We start from the raw sequence: 20,226 nt of genomic DNA, 5'->3' as shown, positions 1-20,226 counted from the left end.
TGTAGGATACCTGGTTGGCCTCCTGTGTGAGGCAGAGGGTCAGGGAGCACCCTGAATGATCAAGTGAAGACCAGGGTCTATGCAGGTCTGGATCTGGGCTAGGGACATCCATCTTGGAGGACTTTGTCAGGCCTGGGCAGTACCAGACCCTAAGAATAAAACCATCACTACAGACATGCTATCAGGGAACTACAGCGAGAAAGAGAAAATTCAAGGAAGTCTCTCCAGAGATCTGGGTGTTGGGGAGAGCGGACAGAGTCTGAGATGTGGGCCACAGCAGAGACCTTGTGGACCCAGAACCTCCATTACTCCTCTTGAAGAGCTGATACAGCAATAAGAACAGAGGCAGTGATGGGGGATTGACCCATAAAACCCATTTGTGGTGATCCATATAATCGCACACTCTGAAGTCATTCAGGGGCAACCCACAGCAAGACCCTCAGATGAAGCAGAATCCAACAGGAGGAAGTAAAGGGAAGAGCCAAAGGCGGGGGCAGAGGGGGCAGCCTAGTGGCGGCTGGGCCAGGAAAATGAAAGAAAGTGGAAGTCACTCAGTCGGCTCTGCCTCTTTGCGACCCCATGAACTATACAGTCATGGGAGTTCTCCAGGCCAGAATACTGACGTGGGTATAGCCTTTTCCTTCTGCAGGGAATCTTCCCAACCCAGGGACTGAATCCAGGTCTCCCACATTGCAGGCGGATTCTTTACCAGCTGAGCCACAAGGGAAGCCCAAGAATACTGGAGTGGGTAGCCTATCCCTTCTCCAGTGGATCTTCCCAACCCAGGAATCGAATGGGATCTCCTGCATCGCAGTTAGATTCTTTACCAGCTCAGCTACCAGGGAAGCCCAGTCCCGGAAAATGTAAGCAAAAATATACTTGCTGAGTGTGAGGAATGCTCCCTGACTAGTAAATCTATGTGCCTGATTTACAACAAGGCCCAGCACTGAGGTGGGTGACCTTGGCTGCCCTGCTGGACATCAGAAGAGCAGAGGAGGTCAATCAATGAAGTGTCTACAGACAAACTGTTTTTCCTTCAGAAAATCCTTGGAGAGAAGCTATGTGCCAGGCACTGTCCTGGGCAAAGGTGGAGACAACATCTGTGAGCAAAGCAGAAAAAATCTCTGCTCTAAAGGAGTTTGCATTCTAGTGGGAGAAGACAGAATAAGCAAAATAAGTAGAAAAATGATAACAGAGGGCTGAGATCAGTACCAGAGGCAGAGGGGTGGAAAATGGAGCTAGGGGACTGTGGGAAGCTTCCCCAGCAGAGCATCAGTGATAAAGTTGTCCTTGCAACCTCCTGGGGAAACCAGGATCCCAATTATTCTTCATCCTTTATATAGAGAACATGTTCTGGCTTGTGGATAAATGGTGGTTAATCTGAGAAGCAGCCCCAGGTCATGAGTTACTGATAAAACAAGCACATTGTTTTAGGTGTATTGGGTTGCCAATGCAGGATGCCTTGGTGAGTAGGGAGAGACTGCAGACAAGAATCCAAATCTCAAATAATTGTGAGGAAGACTTAGGGGTTGTCCAGCTGCTGAAATTAGGAGTTGCTGAGAGCTAAGCCTAATGTGTTATTTTTTTTAATTGTAATAAAATGTCTATTAAAAAAAGACTGTGTCTACTAAATTGAGAACTGGAATAACTGCCATGAATAATCCAATTCTGAAAACTTTAGGGCTGTTCCAAATTAACTAATCTGTAAAAGTAAAAGTCTTTACACTGAGTAATTTATGCAAGATTTACAGAATCCTCATACAGTATGTCTGACTCCAGAAGCCCTGAAGCACACTGATATTAGCAGCCCAGCTGCTGGGTGCCTGGGAAGACAGGAATTCTCTCTGTCCTCTGCCATGGCTCCACTGTGGTTTCCTAGGGTTTCCCCTTTTACCAGACAGACCAGAAAGGAGGAAGAGGGACATTCAGTCTCAGGGCTGCTGAACTCCAGCACCTCAGAGTAAACAGCCATGGGCCAAAGGGAAACATACCCTGGCTTCTAGATCCACATCAGACTTCTCCCTACACTCTCAGGGACCTTCCTGAGAACTCTTTTTTAAATGATCACTAGTGTGAGAAATTCATAAAACCACAAATCATAAGGAAATAAAGTTAGATGTGGAACCCAGTTTTAGCCTGCTTAGGAGATTGGTTTTATTAGATTGAATGAGCTGAGATAGATGTTTTCCTAAGTCAAGTATATATGTGTTCAGTTGCTCGGTGTGTCCAGCTCTTTGAGACCTCATGGACTGTAGCCCATCAGGCTCCTCTGTCCATGGGATTCTCCAGGTAATAATACTGGAGTGGGTTACTATGCCCTCCTCCAGGGGATCTTCAAGACCCAGGAGTCAAACCCAAGTCTCTTGCATCTCCTGCATTAGCAGGCAGATTTTTTTTTTTTTACCACTGCACCATCTGGGAAGCCTTTCGTAAGTTAAGAACAACCCAATATTGGCAAATTCACTGATTCAAGCTATATTCAGGAATCCTTCAATTATGGATTCTCTGTCTTCTCTTCCAAACTTTAACCTATGCCTGATCTTACTCTTCGGCTTCTCAGAATTCACCTTCAATTTCCACTCTCTGTCTTGAAGCCGGGCTCCAAGTGGCTCAGTTAATAAAGAATCCATTTGCAATGTAGGAGACACAAGCAGATACAAGTTTCCCAGGTCAGAAAGATCCCCTGGAGGAGGGTTGGCAAGCCACTGCAGTATTCTTGCCTGGAGAATCCCATGGACAGAGGAGCCTGGCAAGCTACAGGCCATAGGGTCACACAGAGTTAAACATGACTATGCAACTGAGCATGCGTGCACATCCTGAAGCCAGTTGAGTCCCTGCTAAGTTTCTCTAGTTAACCCAATGTCCATTCCATGAAAGTTCATTGAGCATCTTTTCTGAACCACGGACTGAACAAACTGCTGCTGAGACGAGGGCAGAGGGAAGTCTGTCCTTACTTTGTGGAGCTCACAGAAGAGGGAGAATGGGTTTTAAAAACATATGTAATCAATTTGGTGATACAAATATGTCCAAAGTGTTGTAGAGAATAGAGGAGCATCATGCTTGGGAAAGAAATGAGGACGGTTTCAAAGAAGAGTCAATATTTGGATTTTGCCTGAAGGATGTATAAGATTTCCTGAACAAGCTAGGGCAGGCAAGTATCACAGGCAGGCATGATGCAAGTCCTAGAGTCTGGGCACATAAAAAGAGACGCGTGTTCTGGGAAAGGGCCAACAGTTCAAAAGGGCTCAGTGATTGGAAGCAAGGACAAGTGGTGACGGTGTCAGATCTTATAGGCATTTCCTTCCTTTATCATGCAGGTGAGCCACAGACATTTTCCTAATCGGGGAAAGAACATGTTTGTTCTTGATGCTCACTTTTGAAATATAATTTTGCAAACTTCAAGAGAGCTTGTTCTCTTTCAATGATTTGTGAGGCTAGAAGAGAAGATCAGAGAAAATGAGTAGGACATGTAGGCTTTAAAAGTTATCTTTAGGATTTCCCTGGTGGTCCTGAGGTAAAGAATCTACCTGCCAACGCAGGGGACACGAGTTTGATCGCTGGCCTGGGCAGAGTCCACATGTTGTGGGGTAACCAAGGTCATGTGCCACAACTACGGAAGCCCATGTGTCTCGAGCCTGTGCTTCTCAACAAGAGAAGCCTCCACAGTGAGGAGCCTGCACACCACAGTGAAGAGTAGCCCCCACTGGCCCCAACTGGAGAAAGCCTGTGAGAAGCAACAAAGACCTAGCACATGCACGCATGCCAAGGTGCTTCAGTCACGTCCAACTCTTTGTGACCCCATAGACTGGTGGGCTGCCGTCTATGGGGTCGCACAGAGTCGGACACGACTGAAGCAATATAGCAGCAGCAGCAGCAGACTGTAGCTCACCAGGCTCGTCTGTCCTGTGGGATTGTCCAGGCAAGAATACTGGAGTGGGTTTCCATGCCCTCCTCCAGAGGATCTTCCCGACCCAGGGATCAAACCCGTGTCTCCAGTGGCTCCTGCCCTGCAGGCAGATTCTTTGCGACTGAGATACTGGGGAAGCCCCAAAGTCTCAGCGCGGCCAACAATAAATGAATAAGTAAATAATAAAAATACTTTATATATAAAATAATATCTTTATTGTTTTCTCAGCTTGCAAAAGAAATATAGATTCATTCTAAGCAACTCCAACATTATAGAAATATACAACATGGAAACCAACTGCTGTAATCCAAACTCCCAGAGCCAAACACCCTGTTGCTACACCAATGTGCTGGTCTAGGTTCCTTTAGACTCTTATTTCAATGTATAAACCAAAATACAATTTCCTCCATACCAGTTAATAAATACACAGCAACCTCAGTTTTAATGGCTATATAATAGTCTGTTGTGTTAATGTACTGTGATTTAGTAGATCAATCCTTACTTTGTGGGCATTTGAGCTGTTTTCAATTTTTTAGAATTATAAACAATGCAAGGATGAACACCATTTTTACATAAATCTTTGCAAAATATGTTTCTATAGGATACATTCTTAGAACTCTTTCAAGGAACTGACATGAAGAAATGATAGTTTTTCATTTTAATAGATATTGCCAAATTGCCATCATAAAGGTTGTATTGATTTGCATCCTAACAGTATATGTAGGTCCCAATTTCCCTAGGAGTGAGTGGGGCTCTACAGGCAGTCTGTTCTGATCAGAGAGATTGCAGAACCTCCAAACCCTTCATTCAGTTCTGTGAATGTCTGTAGTTCACATGTCCCTCTGGTGTCTAATAAATTAACATGAAGAGCAGCTCGAAGGTTTGCCCAAAAAAGGCCACATTTACGCCTATCCTTGGGCCATTCCAAGTATGCTTTCTTTTCCATGAGAGCTTTCAGCTCAGGATATCTGGTAGGGATGCAGTAGAGTGGAATGGGTTCCAGTAAGATAAGAATTATGTAATCAAGACTTTCATGGAAGAGATTGTGGTGGGCAAAGTAGGGTTCATAATGGCACCATTCAGTCTGGACAAAGCTGGGAGACAAAACAAAGATGGACTTGTAACTTTTCTCAATGCAATTTATGGTATCTTCAGTCATGCTCTTGCCAGGGTCAGAGTTTCCCTCATGAAGGCAAATCAGAACAGAACCATCTTCTTTCTCTAGACTGGGAATCAATTCATACTTCACCCAGGCAGAATCGTGTTCACTGTATGAAATAAACACATGGAATTGGACACTTCTTTTGAGTTGTTCCTGAGTTGTCTTCCTAACCCTGAGCCATGTCTGAGTCCATTGATGTAGCATCCTGAGATACCAGGGCAAATCAAAGTGGAGGCAGCAGAAGGCCACAGCCATCCCCAGAACGAGCATGACAACCACAATGGTGACAATCAGCAAACCTGTGTTGCAAGATATTTCTGGAAGATGAACATCCTTTAACTGAGTCCCCTTTAGATTCAAAGGGAATTCACAGATGTATGAATCTGACCATCCAACCATCATGCCTTCTGAGTATTTTCCAAGCTGAATGAAATCTCTTAATTCACAAGTACATCGGAATGGATTTCTTCCTGCATTTAGAATTTTAACTTCCTGGCAGCTCTGGAAAAAATCCAGAGATGAGCTGAGAATTAAGTTCATTTCAACGTTCAGAACTAAGAGTCTTCTGAAATGACTGCACCCAGGAAGATCAGTTAGAAAATTAAATGCAAGATTTAACTCTCGCAAAGATGTCAGGTGAGTAATCGCTTTAGGGACAGTTTGAATTTTGTTACTATTCAGGTCCAGTATTTGAATGTTTCTAGGCAAGCACCCAAAAACAGAATCAGCAAATTTGTTGAATGACAAGTTCATGGTGACCAAGGTTTCTGGCCACAAGCAATTTTCATCATTTTCATGTTGTAACAGATTTTCACTCAGATCTAAGTGCCTCAGGGATGTGTTGCTGGCAAAGTGACTCACTAAGGAAAGTGTCTCCAATTTATTGTCCTTCAAGATGAGAGTTTTCAAGTGAGGCAATTGGATAGATTTTTTAAACACATCATCTGTTAAGATATTATTAGCGAAATTTAAATATTGGAATCTTGTAGGGTACACAGGGAACAGCATGTGAGGCATTTGTGCATCTGATATCGTCAGGTTTTCTATATCCATTTTGGTAAAAAGCAAGTAGACGCTCTCCTGGGGGATATTAAAAATTCTAAAATGTACATGTTCCAGTTTTATAGTTCTCATTACAGAATTTGAGTAGTCAAATGAATTGTGGTCAAGATAAACCTTACCTCCAAAGGTCACATGTTGAATCTGAAAGTACTCTACTGATGTATGCCAAACCAATTGGAAGATGAGGAAAAGATCGTCCCAGGATAAGTCAACTTTATTAAGTAACAGAATGGATGTCTTGGCATTTTCTAAAATAGGATTTTGTTGAGATTCATAACTCGTAAACTGGCTCTTTTGCAAATCTATATTGGTGACTTCTAATATTTTTGAAGTTTTGATTCCATCATGCAAAAGAACCCAGAAATTTGTGTTCACTGGTAACACAATGTGAAGTCTTGTTGTGTTTAAGATGGGCAGGCTACCTTCTTCATAATGAGATAGAGTTCTCAATCCTAATAAGACGGTATTTAGCTGCAAATGAGCAATTTTCTGAAAATCTGATTTTTGTATTTTTGCCCCACTCAAACCTAGGGTTTCCAGGTGTGACATGTTGCCAGTTTCTACGCTGATAGGCAGAGTGTCAAAGTCATTGAAGGACAGATCTAAATGTCTGAGACCTGCCAGTGAGAACCAGGTTACACTCTTCAGTCTGTTGTTAGACACATCTAAGTAGCTTAACTCCTTGTTGAATTCAAAGGTCTTGATATCCAGCTCTTGGATTCTGTTGTGGCATAGAATCAAAACTTTCAGTTTAGAGAGAGAACGGAAATCTGAATGCTGGAGTTGAAAAAGGAGATTATAAGACAAATCCAATGTGGTTGTAATTGGGGTCAAGCCTTCAGGAACCTTTGTTAAAGACATGCTGGAGAAGTTGGTAGTCAATTCCCTTTCTTCTGGCAGCTCTGAAGCCCCACTATGCACAGACGTAACAATACTACAAAATATGTAAATGCTTCTGATATGTCTCATGGTAATTCCAAGGATTTTATCACTGGTTCACCTCAGATGAATTTTATCACACATTACCTCACATGGATGAGGAAGATGAATTCAAATCCTGGGAAGACAACATACCATTAGGTGGTTATGTGATTTGTTAAACCCTGTAGGACTTTTCTTTAATGCCAACATCTGATTATATTCACCAAGAATTTGGAATAGGGTCCCAACCCATTTACTGAATCTTTGACTTCATCTCAGAGCTTGGCTCACAGATTTCCAAGCCAGTTGCTGTGTTACACCCCCATCACTGAGAAAAGTCAAGATTCTCCAAAGGGAGATAGATACATCATAATTGGCAGACGTGCCTCTCACCCAGTTCAAACAAGGAACGGCATTACCAGGTCATGTTCAACAATCCCCACCACCACCACCACTACATCCCCTTTCGATAGCCTGAAAGCTTTAGGAAGATTAAAAGAAATTTTTAAAAATTAAGACATTTTTTAAAGAGCAGTTTAAGATTTACTGCAAGATTAAAGGGAAGGTACAGAGATTTTTCCATATCCCTCCTGCCCCAACACATGCACAGCCTGCGCCATTATCAAACCCCCCCCCCCCAATCAGAGTGATGCATTTGTTACAACTGATGGACCTACACTGACTCATCATAGTCACCCAAAGTCCATAGTTTATGCTATGCTTAATTCTTGGTGTTGTACATTCTAAGGTTTTGGACAAAGGTATGATGACATATATCCATCCTGTCTGGTAGCATCTCCAAACCATACTGACTCTCCTGCAAATGAGGCAGTGGCCATTTGATGTCTTTTTGGACAGCAGCTACCATTCACTGATATTCCATAGACTGACCCTTAAAACCACCGCCTTGTAAGGTAAGTGCTATCACTATTCAGCCTTTATAGGTATAGAATGCGGTACTTAAAGAGGTCCTGAAACTGCACCACAGCCACAAACTTAATTCATGGTGAGGGCAGAACCTGGGCTCTTAACCACTCTGCTATCTTGTCTTCCTAGGATGAGTCAAGATAAATCTGCTTTCAAAATATGCTGTAATACATGAATCATGATAAAATTGTATCTTTCTCTAGGTCATATTGATTCTTCAATGTTTCCTAAAATACAGTTCAAGAAATCCAGTAAATAAATCTGCAAGTGCCACCCAACTTAGGTTTTAGATCAGTTACTTACAAGGACTGACTTGGATTAAGCCATTTAGTTAAGCGCTGTCTTGTTGAGCTACTGTATTTAGGAGTCACTTGTTGTAATTCCCTACCTATGTCCCATCTAATGTATTGATACTATTGCACTTAGAATGAAATCCAGACTCCGAATGCTGAACCATAGCATCCTCCATGTGCTGCTATTGCTTCCTTCTGGGATCTCATTTCACATCACTCTTCTCTTGGCCCTCTGCACTCCAATGACACTGCGCCTCTCTTTGTTCCTTGGCTACATCATCTTGCCCTGACCTCAGCTTGGGATGCTCTTCTGTCATCCTTCCTTGGCCAGATCTTTCTTATCATTTAGGTCTTGGCTTAAAGTATATCTCCTCTAAGAAACCTGATTTGACCACTTAATCTAAAGAGGCCATTTAGACTAACTTGCTGTTCGTTCCCTTCGTCCTATTTTATTTCTCTACAAAATAGAGCACTGACCACTATCTGAAACTTTTGTTCATTTATTTATTTGTTGACTACCACTCCCACCTCTCACACCCATGAGAGAAGGGGTCTGACAATCTCGCTCCCCTCTGCATTCCAAGCAGATAGTGCCTAGTACATGGCATGTGCTCAGTAAATATACATTATATATATAAGTAGATTAATGATCTCAATATTGTATTTCTTAGCACAGTGTTGTATATAATATGCTCTCAAAAATATATATCAAATGAATTAATTGGAGTTATGAATTCCTGTTATAATGTAGTACATGATGATTAGAGAATGTGTTTAGTGATAGAAATTAATATGTCTGGGTTTAAGTCCAATCTTAACGTCTCACTGGCCATGATAACTTAGATTATTCATTTAACTGCTGAAAGGTTCTCTTTTTTCATTTGTAAAATGGGTTTTGTGCAAAGGCGTTGAAGAGATACTATACATAAACCCCTTGGGCTTCCCTGGTGGCTCAGACGGTATCACGCCTAGCAGGTCACAGATGGTAGTGGTTATCAGGGCCAAGACTAGGGTGATTTCAGCACAGATTTTGAGAGGCACAAAGAAACTTGTTAATCAAGATAAATAATATTTTAATAAAAATTTTAAAGTAAAGTTAATGTAAAACCCACAATGAACAAAATATCAAAAAGTTTTTTCATAAAGACAGGATTAGTACTACTTTTTCCCTTGACTTTTCTTCTTCTCAGGCTCCAGTATGGCTTGTAGGACACTGGCAGTTTATAGACATTAAGATGATGAGGTGTTTTTAACATTATTACCTCAAAGAGTACTTCAGTTCATAACAACTCATCTTAAGTTGCTCCTATGTCTAGGAGCTAGAACCCTTGAAAAGTGCAGCAAAATCTAACCCACTTGCTTTATCTGGAATCCTGTAAGTTGAGATGTTATAGCTTTCATGTTTTACTCGTCTCTTCTCTTTTTTACCCAATAACACAATCTCATCTGAAACTTATTCTAAAGAAGTAAGCGGAACTGACTCTGAACTCTTAATATAATAGAAAGGTCCTCTCTCTCAGGCAATGCATATAAATTATGCCATTTCATTTAAACATTTTAAAAAGTAGGATATAAACTTTTGATGAAAGATGCAATCAATAAATACGTTTTTATTATGGTCATGCTACTCTTACTGGGTGCTGAAAGCAGATGAAAAACAGAATGATCTTTTTTTAATAGCTTATGATTTAAAAGTCCAAGTCAAGAGACACCATAAAATAAAATGAAAATCGGTGGCTTGCCAAATATTTAATCTAATCCCTCTTTTCCAAATGATGCCAAAAAATGGAGACAGGGGTTTAAAACCCATCAAATATTGGAAGATCTTTACAAAATAAGAGTAAGAATGACTGACATTTTATGCATGTTTCCTGTTTCTCTGGTTCCCTGGTGGCTCAGAGATTAAAGCATCTGCCTGGAATGCAGGAGACCCAGGTTTGATCCCTGGGTCAGAAAGATCCCCTGGAGAAGGAAATGGCAACCCACTCCTCTACTCTTGCTTGGAGAATCCCATGGAGGGAGGAGCCTGGTAGGCTATAGTCCCTGGGGTCGCAAAGAGTCAGACATGACTGAGCGACTTCACTTAGCAAACTTATCACTTGGAACTGAGATAAATGCTTTCCATACATTATTTTGTTCTATCTTCTCAACAACCCAACAAAATGATGGATATTTTTATCCCCATTTTGCAAATGGAGGAGCTAGAACCAGAGGTTAAGTCACTTGCCCAAGGTGAGCCAGTGAATAATTGCTAGAGCATGAATTTGAACCCAGACCTATCTCGTCCCTTCAGAATGCAAACCGAAGGCATTTCAGACTCTGAAATGGAATAGCACAGAGTGTGATTACCGAGACTAATTCCGTTGGCAGGGTTAGAGCTGCTGTGGTCTCTTCCTCACTTCCTACATACGTGCCTCTCTCGAAGCTACCTATGCTCTGCTAGGGGTCATGAATTTCAAGAAACCAGAAAAAGGAAACCCAAACTCTCAAGCAACTGCAGGACAATTCCTCAGATCAGCAGTGGTCAATACTAAGCCCAAGGTCACTCACTAGTCATTAAGGTCACTTCAGATTAGTATAGGCAAAATAATAAATACTAAAAATCTGAACAAGGCTACTTTCTTCCCATCTATGGAATAAGCATGAAAAATCTGAAAATCTGAATAAATCCTTTCCTCCCATTTTCTTTAGAAAAGACCCCACACAGCCCTTCTCTCTTTTTCATGAGTTTTACAGCAGTCAAAGCTAGAATTCTTACCCTCAGGCTTGCAGCGGCTCCACAGAGCTACAGGTATAGAAGATTCATGCACAGGACCAGAACTGGCTACAGAAGTGGCTGAATCAAGCTCTTTCTGTGACGCGTACCCTCCTTTGCCCTCTACTGCATGCTGGTGGCATTACATGTTGCATGAGTTCATACTATCTTAGGTTATTTTTTTAAAGAATTGCAGTGAAATACTGGTAGCTCAGATGGTAAAGAATCTGACTGCTACCCACTCCAATATTCTTGCCTGGAGAATTCCATGGACAAAGGAGCCTGGTGGGCTACTGTCCATGGGGTCAACTTGGACATGACTGATCGACTAACACACACATAAAGTAAAATTGCCAGTTTAGCCATTTTAAGTGTACAGTTTAGTGGCATTAAGTATGATACATTCACATAGCTGTTCAATCATTAGTACCATCCATCTCCAGTATATATATTCTATAGAGCCCTCTCATAAAATAAAAATAAAATAAACACTTCCATTTTTTGTGTCCAAAGACATATTCTTCCCTTTCCCAGAGCCCAGCATTTTTAAACATTTTACACTCCCAGTGAATGGGGAATTTTTCTTTACTTATGTTTAAATTTAATTTTCAGAAACAAGTCAAGCCAAGTTAGAAAACGGTGAATCTGGTCCAGACAGAATAAGAAACTTCCCCAGGGCCATTCTCCAGTAAGAGATGGAGTCAAGATTTAAAACTGAGTCTATCTGACTCCAAAGCCCCAGATTTTCACTACCTCAGGTGGCCAAGGGTTTGTATACTGTTCCTTCTGCCCTCACCTGGAATTTCTAGAATCTTTAAATCTTTATTTGCAATTAGCAGTAAGAATAGTAAGTTCAGAACTGTATGTGCTGATATCTTTGGCTGGTGATTATTTTTTATTCCCTTCAAAAATATTTCCCTTTTTTTTCCTTCCTTTTTTCTCCCTCTCCTCTTACTTTGGGCTTCAGAGATATCTGACCCGATATTCTTCTACCTCTGTCTGTCTGTCTGTCTGTCTTTCTCTCTCACACACACAGTCACTCATACACATTTCTTCCCTCATGCCTTCCCCTGATCTCAAACTTCTTCATGTCGTATTTCTGCCTTCGTATATAACTTGCAACCAACAGAGAGCTTTGGATTACCTCAAGTAGTGGAGGTTTATTTTAAAGACACTACAGAAAAAGAGAGAAAGAGCCCCCAGGAAGTGAGAAGGCTCAGCACCTCACAGCCAGGCTTCACAAAGACCTGGAACACTGACTCCCCAGGACTCCCTGAGGCAGCCCTGACGCCCACCTTGTCTTGCTGTACCCGTCTAAGTGGGCAAGGGCTGTTCTCTACTCTAGTTATGACTCAGCTTCTCTTTTGACTCCTTCTGCTTCACTTTGGACTCCTAGCTTCTCTTTACTGCTGCCTTTGCTTCTATTTCTTCCTCCTTTCTGCCTTTCTCAGTGTCTTAAGGGCAGAGCTGGCCTCACTGTGTGGATACTTACCCAAGATAAGAAATCTGACTTGGCTCTTTGTCTCATCATCCAAAATGGAACATCTCCATTGGTCAGAGGACCCCCGGACCACCTAAGAGTCTACAGGCCTATTTTCTGTCTTGCCTTTGGTAGGGCCTAAGTCCCTAGTGCAGACCAGTAGGAAAATCACATGACCCAAGTCAGCCCACCTGAAGGAGCTGCTTTCCTCCTAAAGCTCTTGCAGTATAGCACATAGGCTGGTGTGGAAAATATGTTGTTTTGGCAGAGCTCCTCTAGTTTAATTATAAATATCAGTAAGAGAAAATAGTCACAAGTTTTTCCTGAATTTCTGAAAAAAAAAAAATCCTCACGTGGTTAGGGAATTCAGATTGTTCATCATTCATTTACTACACTCGATGAGTATAAGGAGGGGAGAAATTTTTAAAATTTTGCAAAAGCTGGGGTGTTCTTTACCACTGAGCCACCAGGGGAAGTGAAAGTGAAAGTCACTCAGTCGTGTCTGACAGTGAAAGTCACTCAGTTGAGTCTGACTCTTTGCGACCCTGTGGACTACACAGTCCATGGAATTCTCCAGGCCAGAATACTGGAGTGGATAGCCTTTCCCTTCTCCAGGGGCTCTTCCCAACCCAGGGGGCGAACCCAGGTCTCCTGTATTGCAGGCAGACTCTTTACCAGCTGAGCCACAAGAGAAGCCCAAGAATACTGGAGTGGGTAGCCTATCCCTTCTCCAGTGGATCTTCTCAACCCAGGAATCGAACCAGGGTCTCCTGCATTGCAGGTGTATTCTTTACCAACTGAGCTATCAGGGAAGCTGGAGCCACCAGGGAAGCCCCAAACAAATAAGTAGTGGAAGCCTAATAATTTTGCAGAGATCTGGTTCCTTATTACTAAGGACTAGAGAAGCACTGTCCAATAGAATACAGAAAGAAGGCAAGTCATATAAGTAACTTTATCTAGTAAACAAGTTTAAAAAGACAAAAAGAAATAGGTGAAATTAATTTTGATTATATATTTTGTTTACTCCACGACATCAAAATGTTCACATGTAATATAAAAAACTACTAATGTGATATTTTACATTCTTTGTTTCATAGAATAATGTGTATTTTACACTTACAGCACATTTCAATTCAGATTCACCACATTTTAATAACTCAGTAGTGACACATGGTTAGTGGTTGCCATACTGAACAAATAGGGTTAAAGTTTTAAGTTAATAAACGGCCATGCTACAATTAAACAACAAACTGGAACTCTAATTCACCACAAAATATTTCCCGATAATGCCAAATACTGCTGTTTCTCTTTTCCTCACCTCCCTGCTTCCAGCTTTGGCTTCCTTTCTCAGCTAACCCTGTTCACTCTACAAATGATCCTGTTGTAGAAACATCTATCAGAACCTGTGTCCTCAGAAATTTATCCTTAAGGCTTTAGGGGCAAGAAAGGGAAAAAAATCTATACCTCTATCTATCTATGATAGAAATATGTGTCTCTCTATATAGACTATATATAGACAGCCCAGGACAATCTAGATGAACATGATGAGCAGCTCATCTCCAGTTCCACATGTGATGACATAAAATAATGAAGAGAACAATAACTGCAATAATAATGACATCATCATAAGAGCTGACATTTATTGACCTTTTGCTTTGGGCCAAGCACTGTTCTCTGACATTACACATATTAACTCATTTAATGCTCCTAACAACAGGATGAGACTATTTTACATCCAGGGCAACAAAGCAGAGAGGCATTACATAACCACTCAGGGTGGCTAGAAGGAGGTGGAAGAGGCAGAACCCAGGCTGCGGTAGCCTATCCCGGGAGTGTCCTCCTGCCCGTTGTGCACTTCCAGCCCTGGACTGAATAGCCAGACCCTGGCTTTCCACACATTATACCTCTGGTTTCTTAACAATCTTATGAGGGAGGTATGGTTTTTATGCCATTTTCCAGATGACGAAAAGGCAGCTGGAAGAAGTTGAAGAATTCATCCAAGGACACAGTTAACAGAGAAATTGAGCTAGGCTTTAATTCCAGGATGCATATGCACAGAACCCAGCTTCATAACACTTATTCTCTACTGCTTCCACCTCTAACAGAGACCTAGTTTTGTTCTCCTAAACCCCATTTCTTTTTTGTTGTTGTTGGTTGTAAAATTTTTAAGTACAGAAAAATGTAAAACCAGAAGCAAGCATCAACCACAGGCAAGTGCTGATAATGTTTTTGTACATTTTCATCAAGACTTTTTTTCTCTGCATATTTTAAACATATTGAAACCATCCTGTACATACTACTTGGCATCCTATGTTTTTCATTTATGTTTTAATATAAGCATTCCCTTATGTTAATGAATAAATGTCCTCTACATTTTTTTTAAGTTGGGATAAAAAAAAACACATAACACAAAAGTTATCGTCTTAACTGTACACAGTACTTTTAATAATTGCAAAATATGTCACTAAATGAACCCAGCACATCCTTCCACAGTTGGAAATTTGAAGTGTTTCAAATTTTTCACTGTTAACACTAACTCTGCAATTAACATGAAAGTGAAAGTCGCTCAGTCGTGTCCGACTCTTTGCGACCCCATGGACTACACAGTCCATGGAATTCTCCAGGCCAGAATACTGGAGTGGGTAGCCTTTCTCTTCTCCAGGGGATCTTCCCAACCCAGGGATCAAACCCAGGTTTCCTGTATTGCAGGCAGATTCTTTACCAGCTGAGCCCCAAGGGAAGCCCAAGAATACTAGAGTGGGTAGCCTATCCCTTCTCCAGCAGATCTTCCCAATCCAGGAATCGAACTGGGGTCTCCAGCATTGCAGGCAGATTCTTTACCAACTGAGCTATGAGGGAAGCCTTGTGAAGAAATATTTGTTCACATTTCAACTATTTCCTCAGGATAGATTTCCAGAAGTGGAATTACAGGTCAAAGGCCGTGATGTTATACACACACAGACACATATATATATAATCCAAATTACTTGGCCCTCCTATTATCATGGGCTGTAATCTGTCAGGCTTCTCTGTCCATGGGATTCTCCAGGCAAAAATACTGGAGTGGGTCGCCATGCCCTCCTTCAGAGGATCTTCCTGGCCCAGGGATCAAACCTGCATTTTTATGTCTCCTGCATTAGCAGATAGGTTCTTTACCACTAGTGCCATCTAGGAAGCCCCACATTATCACTATAAAAACATGTCCATTTCCCTGCAGTCTTATTAATATTAAAAAACTGATAAAGATGGAACTATTTTAATCTCAATTTGGTCAAGAACCCTGCAGTGAAGCGTGAGATTAGATAACTACAACCCTTCACTGACTTCTAGTTAATAGAAGAGATTGGAGAATCTGAAAGAGTTAAGGATTGGAAGAGGGTTTTGGAGAGCGCTTTTAGTATATTATGAATTCCCTCTTACCTCAATCCTAGGAAAAGGGGCTTCAACAGAACCACTTGGAAAGGTGGCCATGTGAACTCTGCCCTTAGGGGGACATATTGTAACTAGTCTTTAATTCATAACTGGAAATCTAAAGGTTTTGGCTAGCCACTCGAAGGGTTGTTGTTGTTGTTCAGTCGCCCAGTCGTGTCTAACTCTTTGCGACCCCATGGACTGCAGCATGTCAGGCCTCCCTGTCCTTCACCATCTCCCGGAGTTTGCCCAAGTTCATGTTCATTACATCGGTGATGCCATCCAGCCATGTCACCCTCTAACATGCTCTTCTCCTTCTGCCTTCAATCTTTCCCAGAATAGGGGACTTTTCCAATTACTCATCTGTATGCATCAGATGACCAAAATACTGGAGCTCCAGCTTCAGCATCAGTCCTTCCAGTGAATATTCAGGGTTGATCTCCTTTAAGATTGACTGGTTTGATCTCCTTGCTGTCTAACGGACTTTCAGGAGTCTTCTCCAGCACCATAATTCGAAGGCATCAATTCTTTGGCGTTCTGCTTTCTCACAACCGTACATGACCACTGGGAAGACCATAGCCTTGACAATACAGATTTTTCAAATAATGAATTTAGGCTTGGAAAGGTCAAGTAAATTATCCAGCGCCATTCACATATAAGTAATAGAGTCAGCATTACAATCCAGACATTGAGAAGCAGAGCTTACATTCACCCAATCTGCAATGTTTCTTCTCCTTTACATGTGACATCTTTCTTATTTGCCTTACTATTCATACATATTTGTTCACATTTTGAACTGATTCTTCATCTCCCAACTTGGAATTCTTCAGCAGAAGTTTCTACAAATACAGTTTCAAGCTCCTAGTAAACTCCTTAAGACCACTGACAAGATCAGTTATTTACATAAAGGATTGATCTAACTTCTCCAAGTCTTGAGTTTGTTAAATAAACTTTAACTGACTTTATGACTCCCTTTAAGGATTTTTTTTAGACTCACAAGAAGTAACCAGTTGAATTGTGTTCTCCAAAACTCTTCTGCTGACGTCCTAAACCCCAGTACCTCATAATGTCACTTTATTTGGAAACGTAGTCAGGTAGTATATTAAACTGGGTTGTCAGGATGGGCCATAATCCGATGTGATTGGTGTCCCTATAAAAAAGGGAAATTTGGACACAAAGAGGCATAGAGGGAAGACCATGTGAAGAAACACAGAGAGAGACAGTCATCTGTAAGCCTAGGGGAAGAGGCCTGGAGCAGATCCTTCCCTCCCACCGCTCGAGGGAACCAACCCTGCTGGAAACTTGATATTGGATTTCTACCTTCCAGGACTGAGAGATGATACATTTCTGTTGTTTAGGCCACCCAGGCTTGGAGCCCTACCAAACTGATGCATGACTAGTACTAAGGAACTGAAACTTGGTTGTGAAATCTTAAAGTTCAATACAGGAAGGGCAATCATCCTAGAGAAAACAGGAAAATCCAGCTCTAATGACTGTTGCAACATCCCTTACAGAACGAGTGCGTTCATACATTTTTAGCATATATTTCATGGTTTTAATTTGCTTTCTACTATTAATTCTCATAGAAGTATAAATGATAACTTTCATATAGCCCTATATTCTAGTCAAGACTAGACTAGTCAATCCCTAGACTTCTAGTCAAGTCTCCATAGCTTGACTTTCAAACCCCTGACAATATGATCTGTTTTTAATAATTAAATTTATTTATTTTTATTTGAAGGATAATTGCTTTTCAGTATTGTTGGTTTCTGCCAAACATCAGCATCAGTATGAATCAGCCATAGGTATACCAATGACAACATGATCTTAATCTAACTGCATACTTATATTTCACTGTTGCTTTTCATAAACTTCATGGTCCAGTCAAATTAAGACAACAGTCCCAGAACAGGCCTGGGTATTCCTGTCTCTTCTCTATGCATCATTCTATTTAGAATGGCCTTTCCATTCTTCATCTATACATTGAAAAATCCAAAGTTTAAGTCTTCTTTCAAGGCCCAGAGGGAAAACCATCACTTGTAAGATTTTTTTCACTTAATCTAAATGGTCTCTGAACTTCCACTTATATTTTTGTCTCATTGACTTTTATTTTAATTATCTGGATACATGTAATGTCCTATGATTGATTGTAAGTTTTTTAGGGCAAGAAACAACTAGTATATGTAAGTGTTACTTGGGTTTTTCCTCCCAAAAGTGAAGACTTAAACAAGAGTTTTGTGTATAGGTCATTCATTTTGAAGAAGTAATCTCGGGGCTCCAGAATTAGAGGCCTGAGAAGAATGAAACAGGAAGAATAGAAAACCATCCAAGAGTGAATTATTGACCTGGTTACTCCTGCTGCTGCTGCTGCTAAGTCGCTTTAGTCGTGTCCGACTCTGTGCGACCCCATAGACGGCAGCCCACCAGACTCCACCGTCCCTGGGATTCTCCAGGCAAGAACACTGGAGTGGATTGCCATTTCCTTCTCTGATGCAGGAAAGTGAAAAGTGAAAGTGAAGTCGCTCTGTCGTGTCCCATTCTTAGAGACCCCACGGACTGCAGCCTGCCAGGCCCCTCCATCCATGGGATTTTCCAGGAAAGAGTACTGAAGTGGGTCGCCACTTCTCCATGGTTACTCCTAGGAGTGAGTAAATTTCAATTCCACTGGGGATTCTGAGGAATGGTCTAGACTATGCCTCATTTAATGGCTCCCATCCCTTTAGAGATCAAGGATCTCTTCAAAGGATACACATCCAGTACATATAGTTTTGTACATATACCAGAGGGGCTAAGCAGGTTTCTATAACCATCATGTAACAGCGCTACTAGTGACATTATAAGGCATAAACTGAGAAGTAGGGTGCAGCTATGACAAGGTGCAGCTGTGACAAGTCAGTCCACACCTGTCTAGAACTGGCTGTCATACAGTGCGACCGATGAAGATAGAAAATAGCTGATAAAATAAAGCTGAGCAAAACATCTGATAAAGTCCATTCCTTGCCCTGCTCCAATCTGTTCTTACCCTATTTAAGTGGTTTTCCAAAAGACAGGGATGCTGTGTGTAGAAGCGGGACACGTTGGCTCCATTTCTTCTTATGATCGAAAGGGCAAATGAGCTTCTGCATTCCAGTTCAGATAACTAGGATCTCAGCAAGATCTCCGGCCACAGGAAGCCAGACTCAAGTTCCATTTGGCTTGAAATGTAACATCCACGGTTTGGGACCCTGAGACAAGTAGGCAACTACAAGTAGTTTATTTCAGAGGTGATCTCGGAAACACCCTTGGAGGAATGAGACTATGAAACAAAAAGAGAAAGAAAGCCAATAAAGTCATTTCTACCATAGAAAATCAGAACTTTTCCATTCTACTGGGAGATTCGGGGAGAAGGTAAAGTAGACCCCAGGTTTGTCCCCCCAAAATGGGAGAGAAAGCTGGGTTATTTATCTGTCAATTCACTTTCCAACATTGGCTGAGGGAAGCTTCCAAGGACAACCTCCAGCATATCTGAATTGCCTTTCATGTGGACCAAGTGGCTTCTCATGGCCAAGAAGAAATTCCTTCGGGTGAAGAATCTCTAGCATTAACAATAAACAGCCTTCAACATGCAGAGAAAAATGCTGAATGGAAATGAGGAGGACACAATCGCTTTAGAAATCTGCTATAGAAACCCAAGCACAAGCTGTAAACAAGATTGCCAGGAGAAATATCAATAAACTCAGATATGCAGATGACACCACCCTTACAGAAGAAAGTGAAGAGGAACTAAACAGCCTCTTGATGAAGGTGAAAGAAGAGAGTGAAAAAGCTAGTTTAAAACTCAACATTCAGAAAATGAAGATCATGGAATCTGGTCCCATCACTTCATAGATGTGGGAAACAATGGAAACAGTGACAGACTTTATTTTCTTGTGCTCCAAAATCACTGCAGATTGTGACGGCAGCCATGAAATTAAAAAACAATTGCTCCTTGAAAGAAAATCTATGACAAACTCAGAGAGCACATTAAAAAGCAGAGACATACTTTGCTGACAAATGTCTGTCTAGTCAAAGCTATGGTTTTTCCAGTAGTCATGTATGGATGTGAGAGCTGGACCATAAAGAAAGCTGAGCACTGAAGAATTGATGGTTTTGAACTGTGGTGTTGGAGAAGACTCTTGATAGTCTCTTGGACTGCAAGGAGATCCAACCAGTCGATCCTAAAGGAGATCAGTCCTGAATATTCATTGGAAGGACGGATGCTGAAGCTAAAACTCCAACACTTTAGCCACCTGACATTGGAAAAATACTTTGGCCAAGAACTGACATTGG

At 41.4% G+C, this 20,226-nt stretch overlaps 2 protein-coding genes across 8 annotated transcripts in view; both read right to left on the bottom strand.

Moving 5' to 3' along the window:
* Window positions 1–4,096: 4,096 nt before the first annotated feature.
* TLR10 (toll like receptor 10) lies at window positions 4,097–19,078 on the bottom strand. 2 transcript variants are annotated; one of them, XM_086406110.1, is made up of 2 exons: window positions 18,941–19,078; window positions 4,097–7,188 (listed from the first exon to the last, which is right to left on the bottom strand). In XM_086406110.1, the coding sequence occupies exon 2, from the start codon at window positions 7,098–7,100 to the stop codon at window positions 4,662–4,664; it is 2,439 nt and encodes an 812-aa protein (XP_086262236.1). In that variant the 5' UTR covers window positions 7,101–7,188; window positions 18,941–19,078; the 3' UTR covers window positions 4,097–4,661. The 2 variants fall into 2 exon arrangements, with proteins under 2 accessions (XP_086262236.1, XP_086262237.1); XM_086406111.1 differs by lacking the exon at window positions 18,941–19,078 and adding an exon at window positions 11,031–11,118.
* The window catches only part of TLR6 (toll like receptor 6), a 48,314-nt gene continuing 41,592 nt past the window's right edge, over window positions 13,505–20,226 (bottom strand). For 4 of the 6 annotated variants that reach the window (XR_015165466.1, XR_015165468.1, XR_015165467.1 and 1 more), the window contains one exon: window positions 14,923–19,213. The gene's annotated coding sequence lies outside the window, so the exon portion shown is untranslated. Of the gene's footprint in view, window positions 19,214–20,226 lie in introns of all 6 variants that reach the window. The other 2 variants (XR_015165470.1, XR_015165469.1) reach the window with 1 other exon arrangement.

This window comes from Bos grunniens, chromosome 6 (genome assembly GCF_055505025.1).
Source record: "Bos grunniens cultivar Pamir isolate PY7600 chromosome 6, Bosgru_T2T1.0, whole genome shotgun sequence".
NCBI classification, from domain to species: domain Eukaryota; kingdom Metazoa; phylum Chordata; class Mammalia; order Artiodactyla; family Bovidae; genus Bos; species Bos grunniens.
Note: the sequence above shows the minus strand (reverse complement) of the source record. Positions and strands in the feature narration are given on the sequence as shown.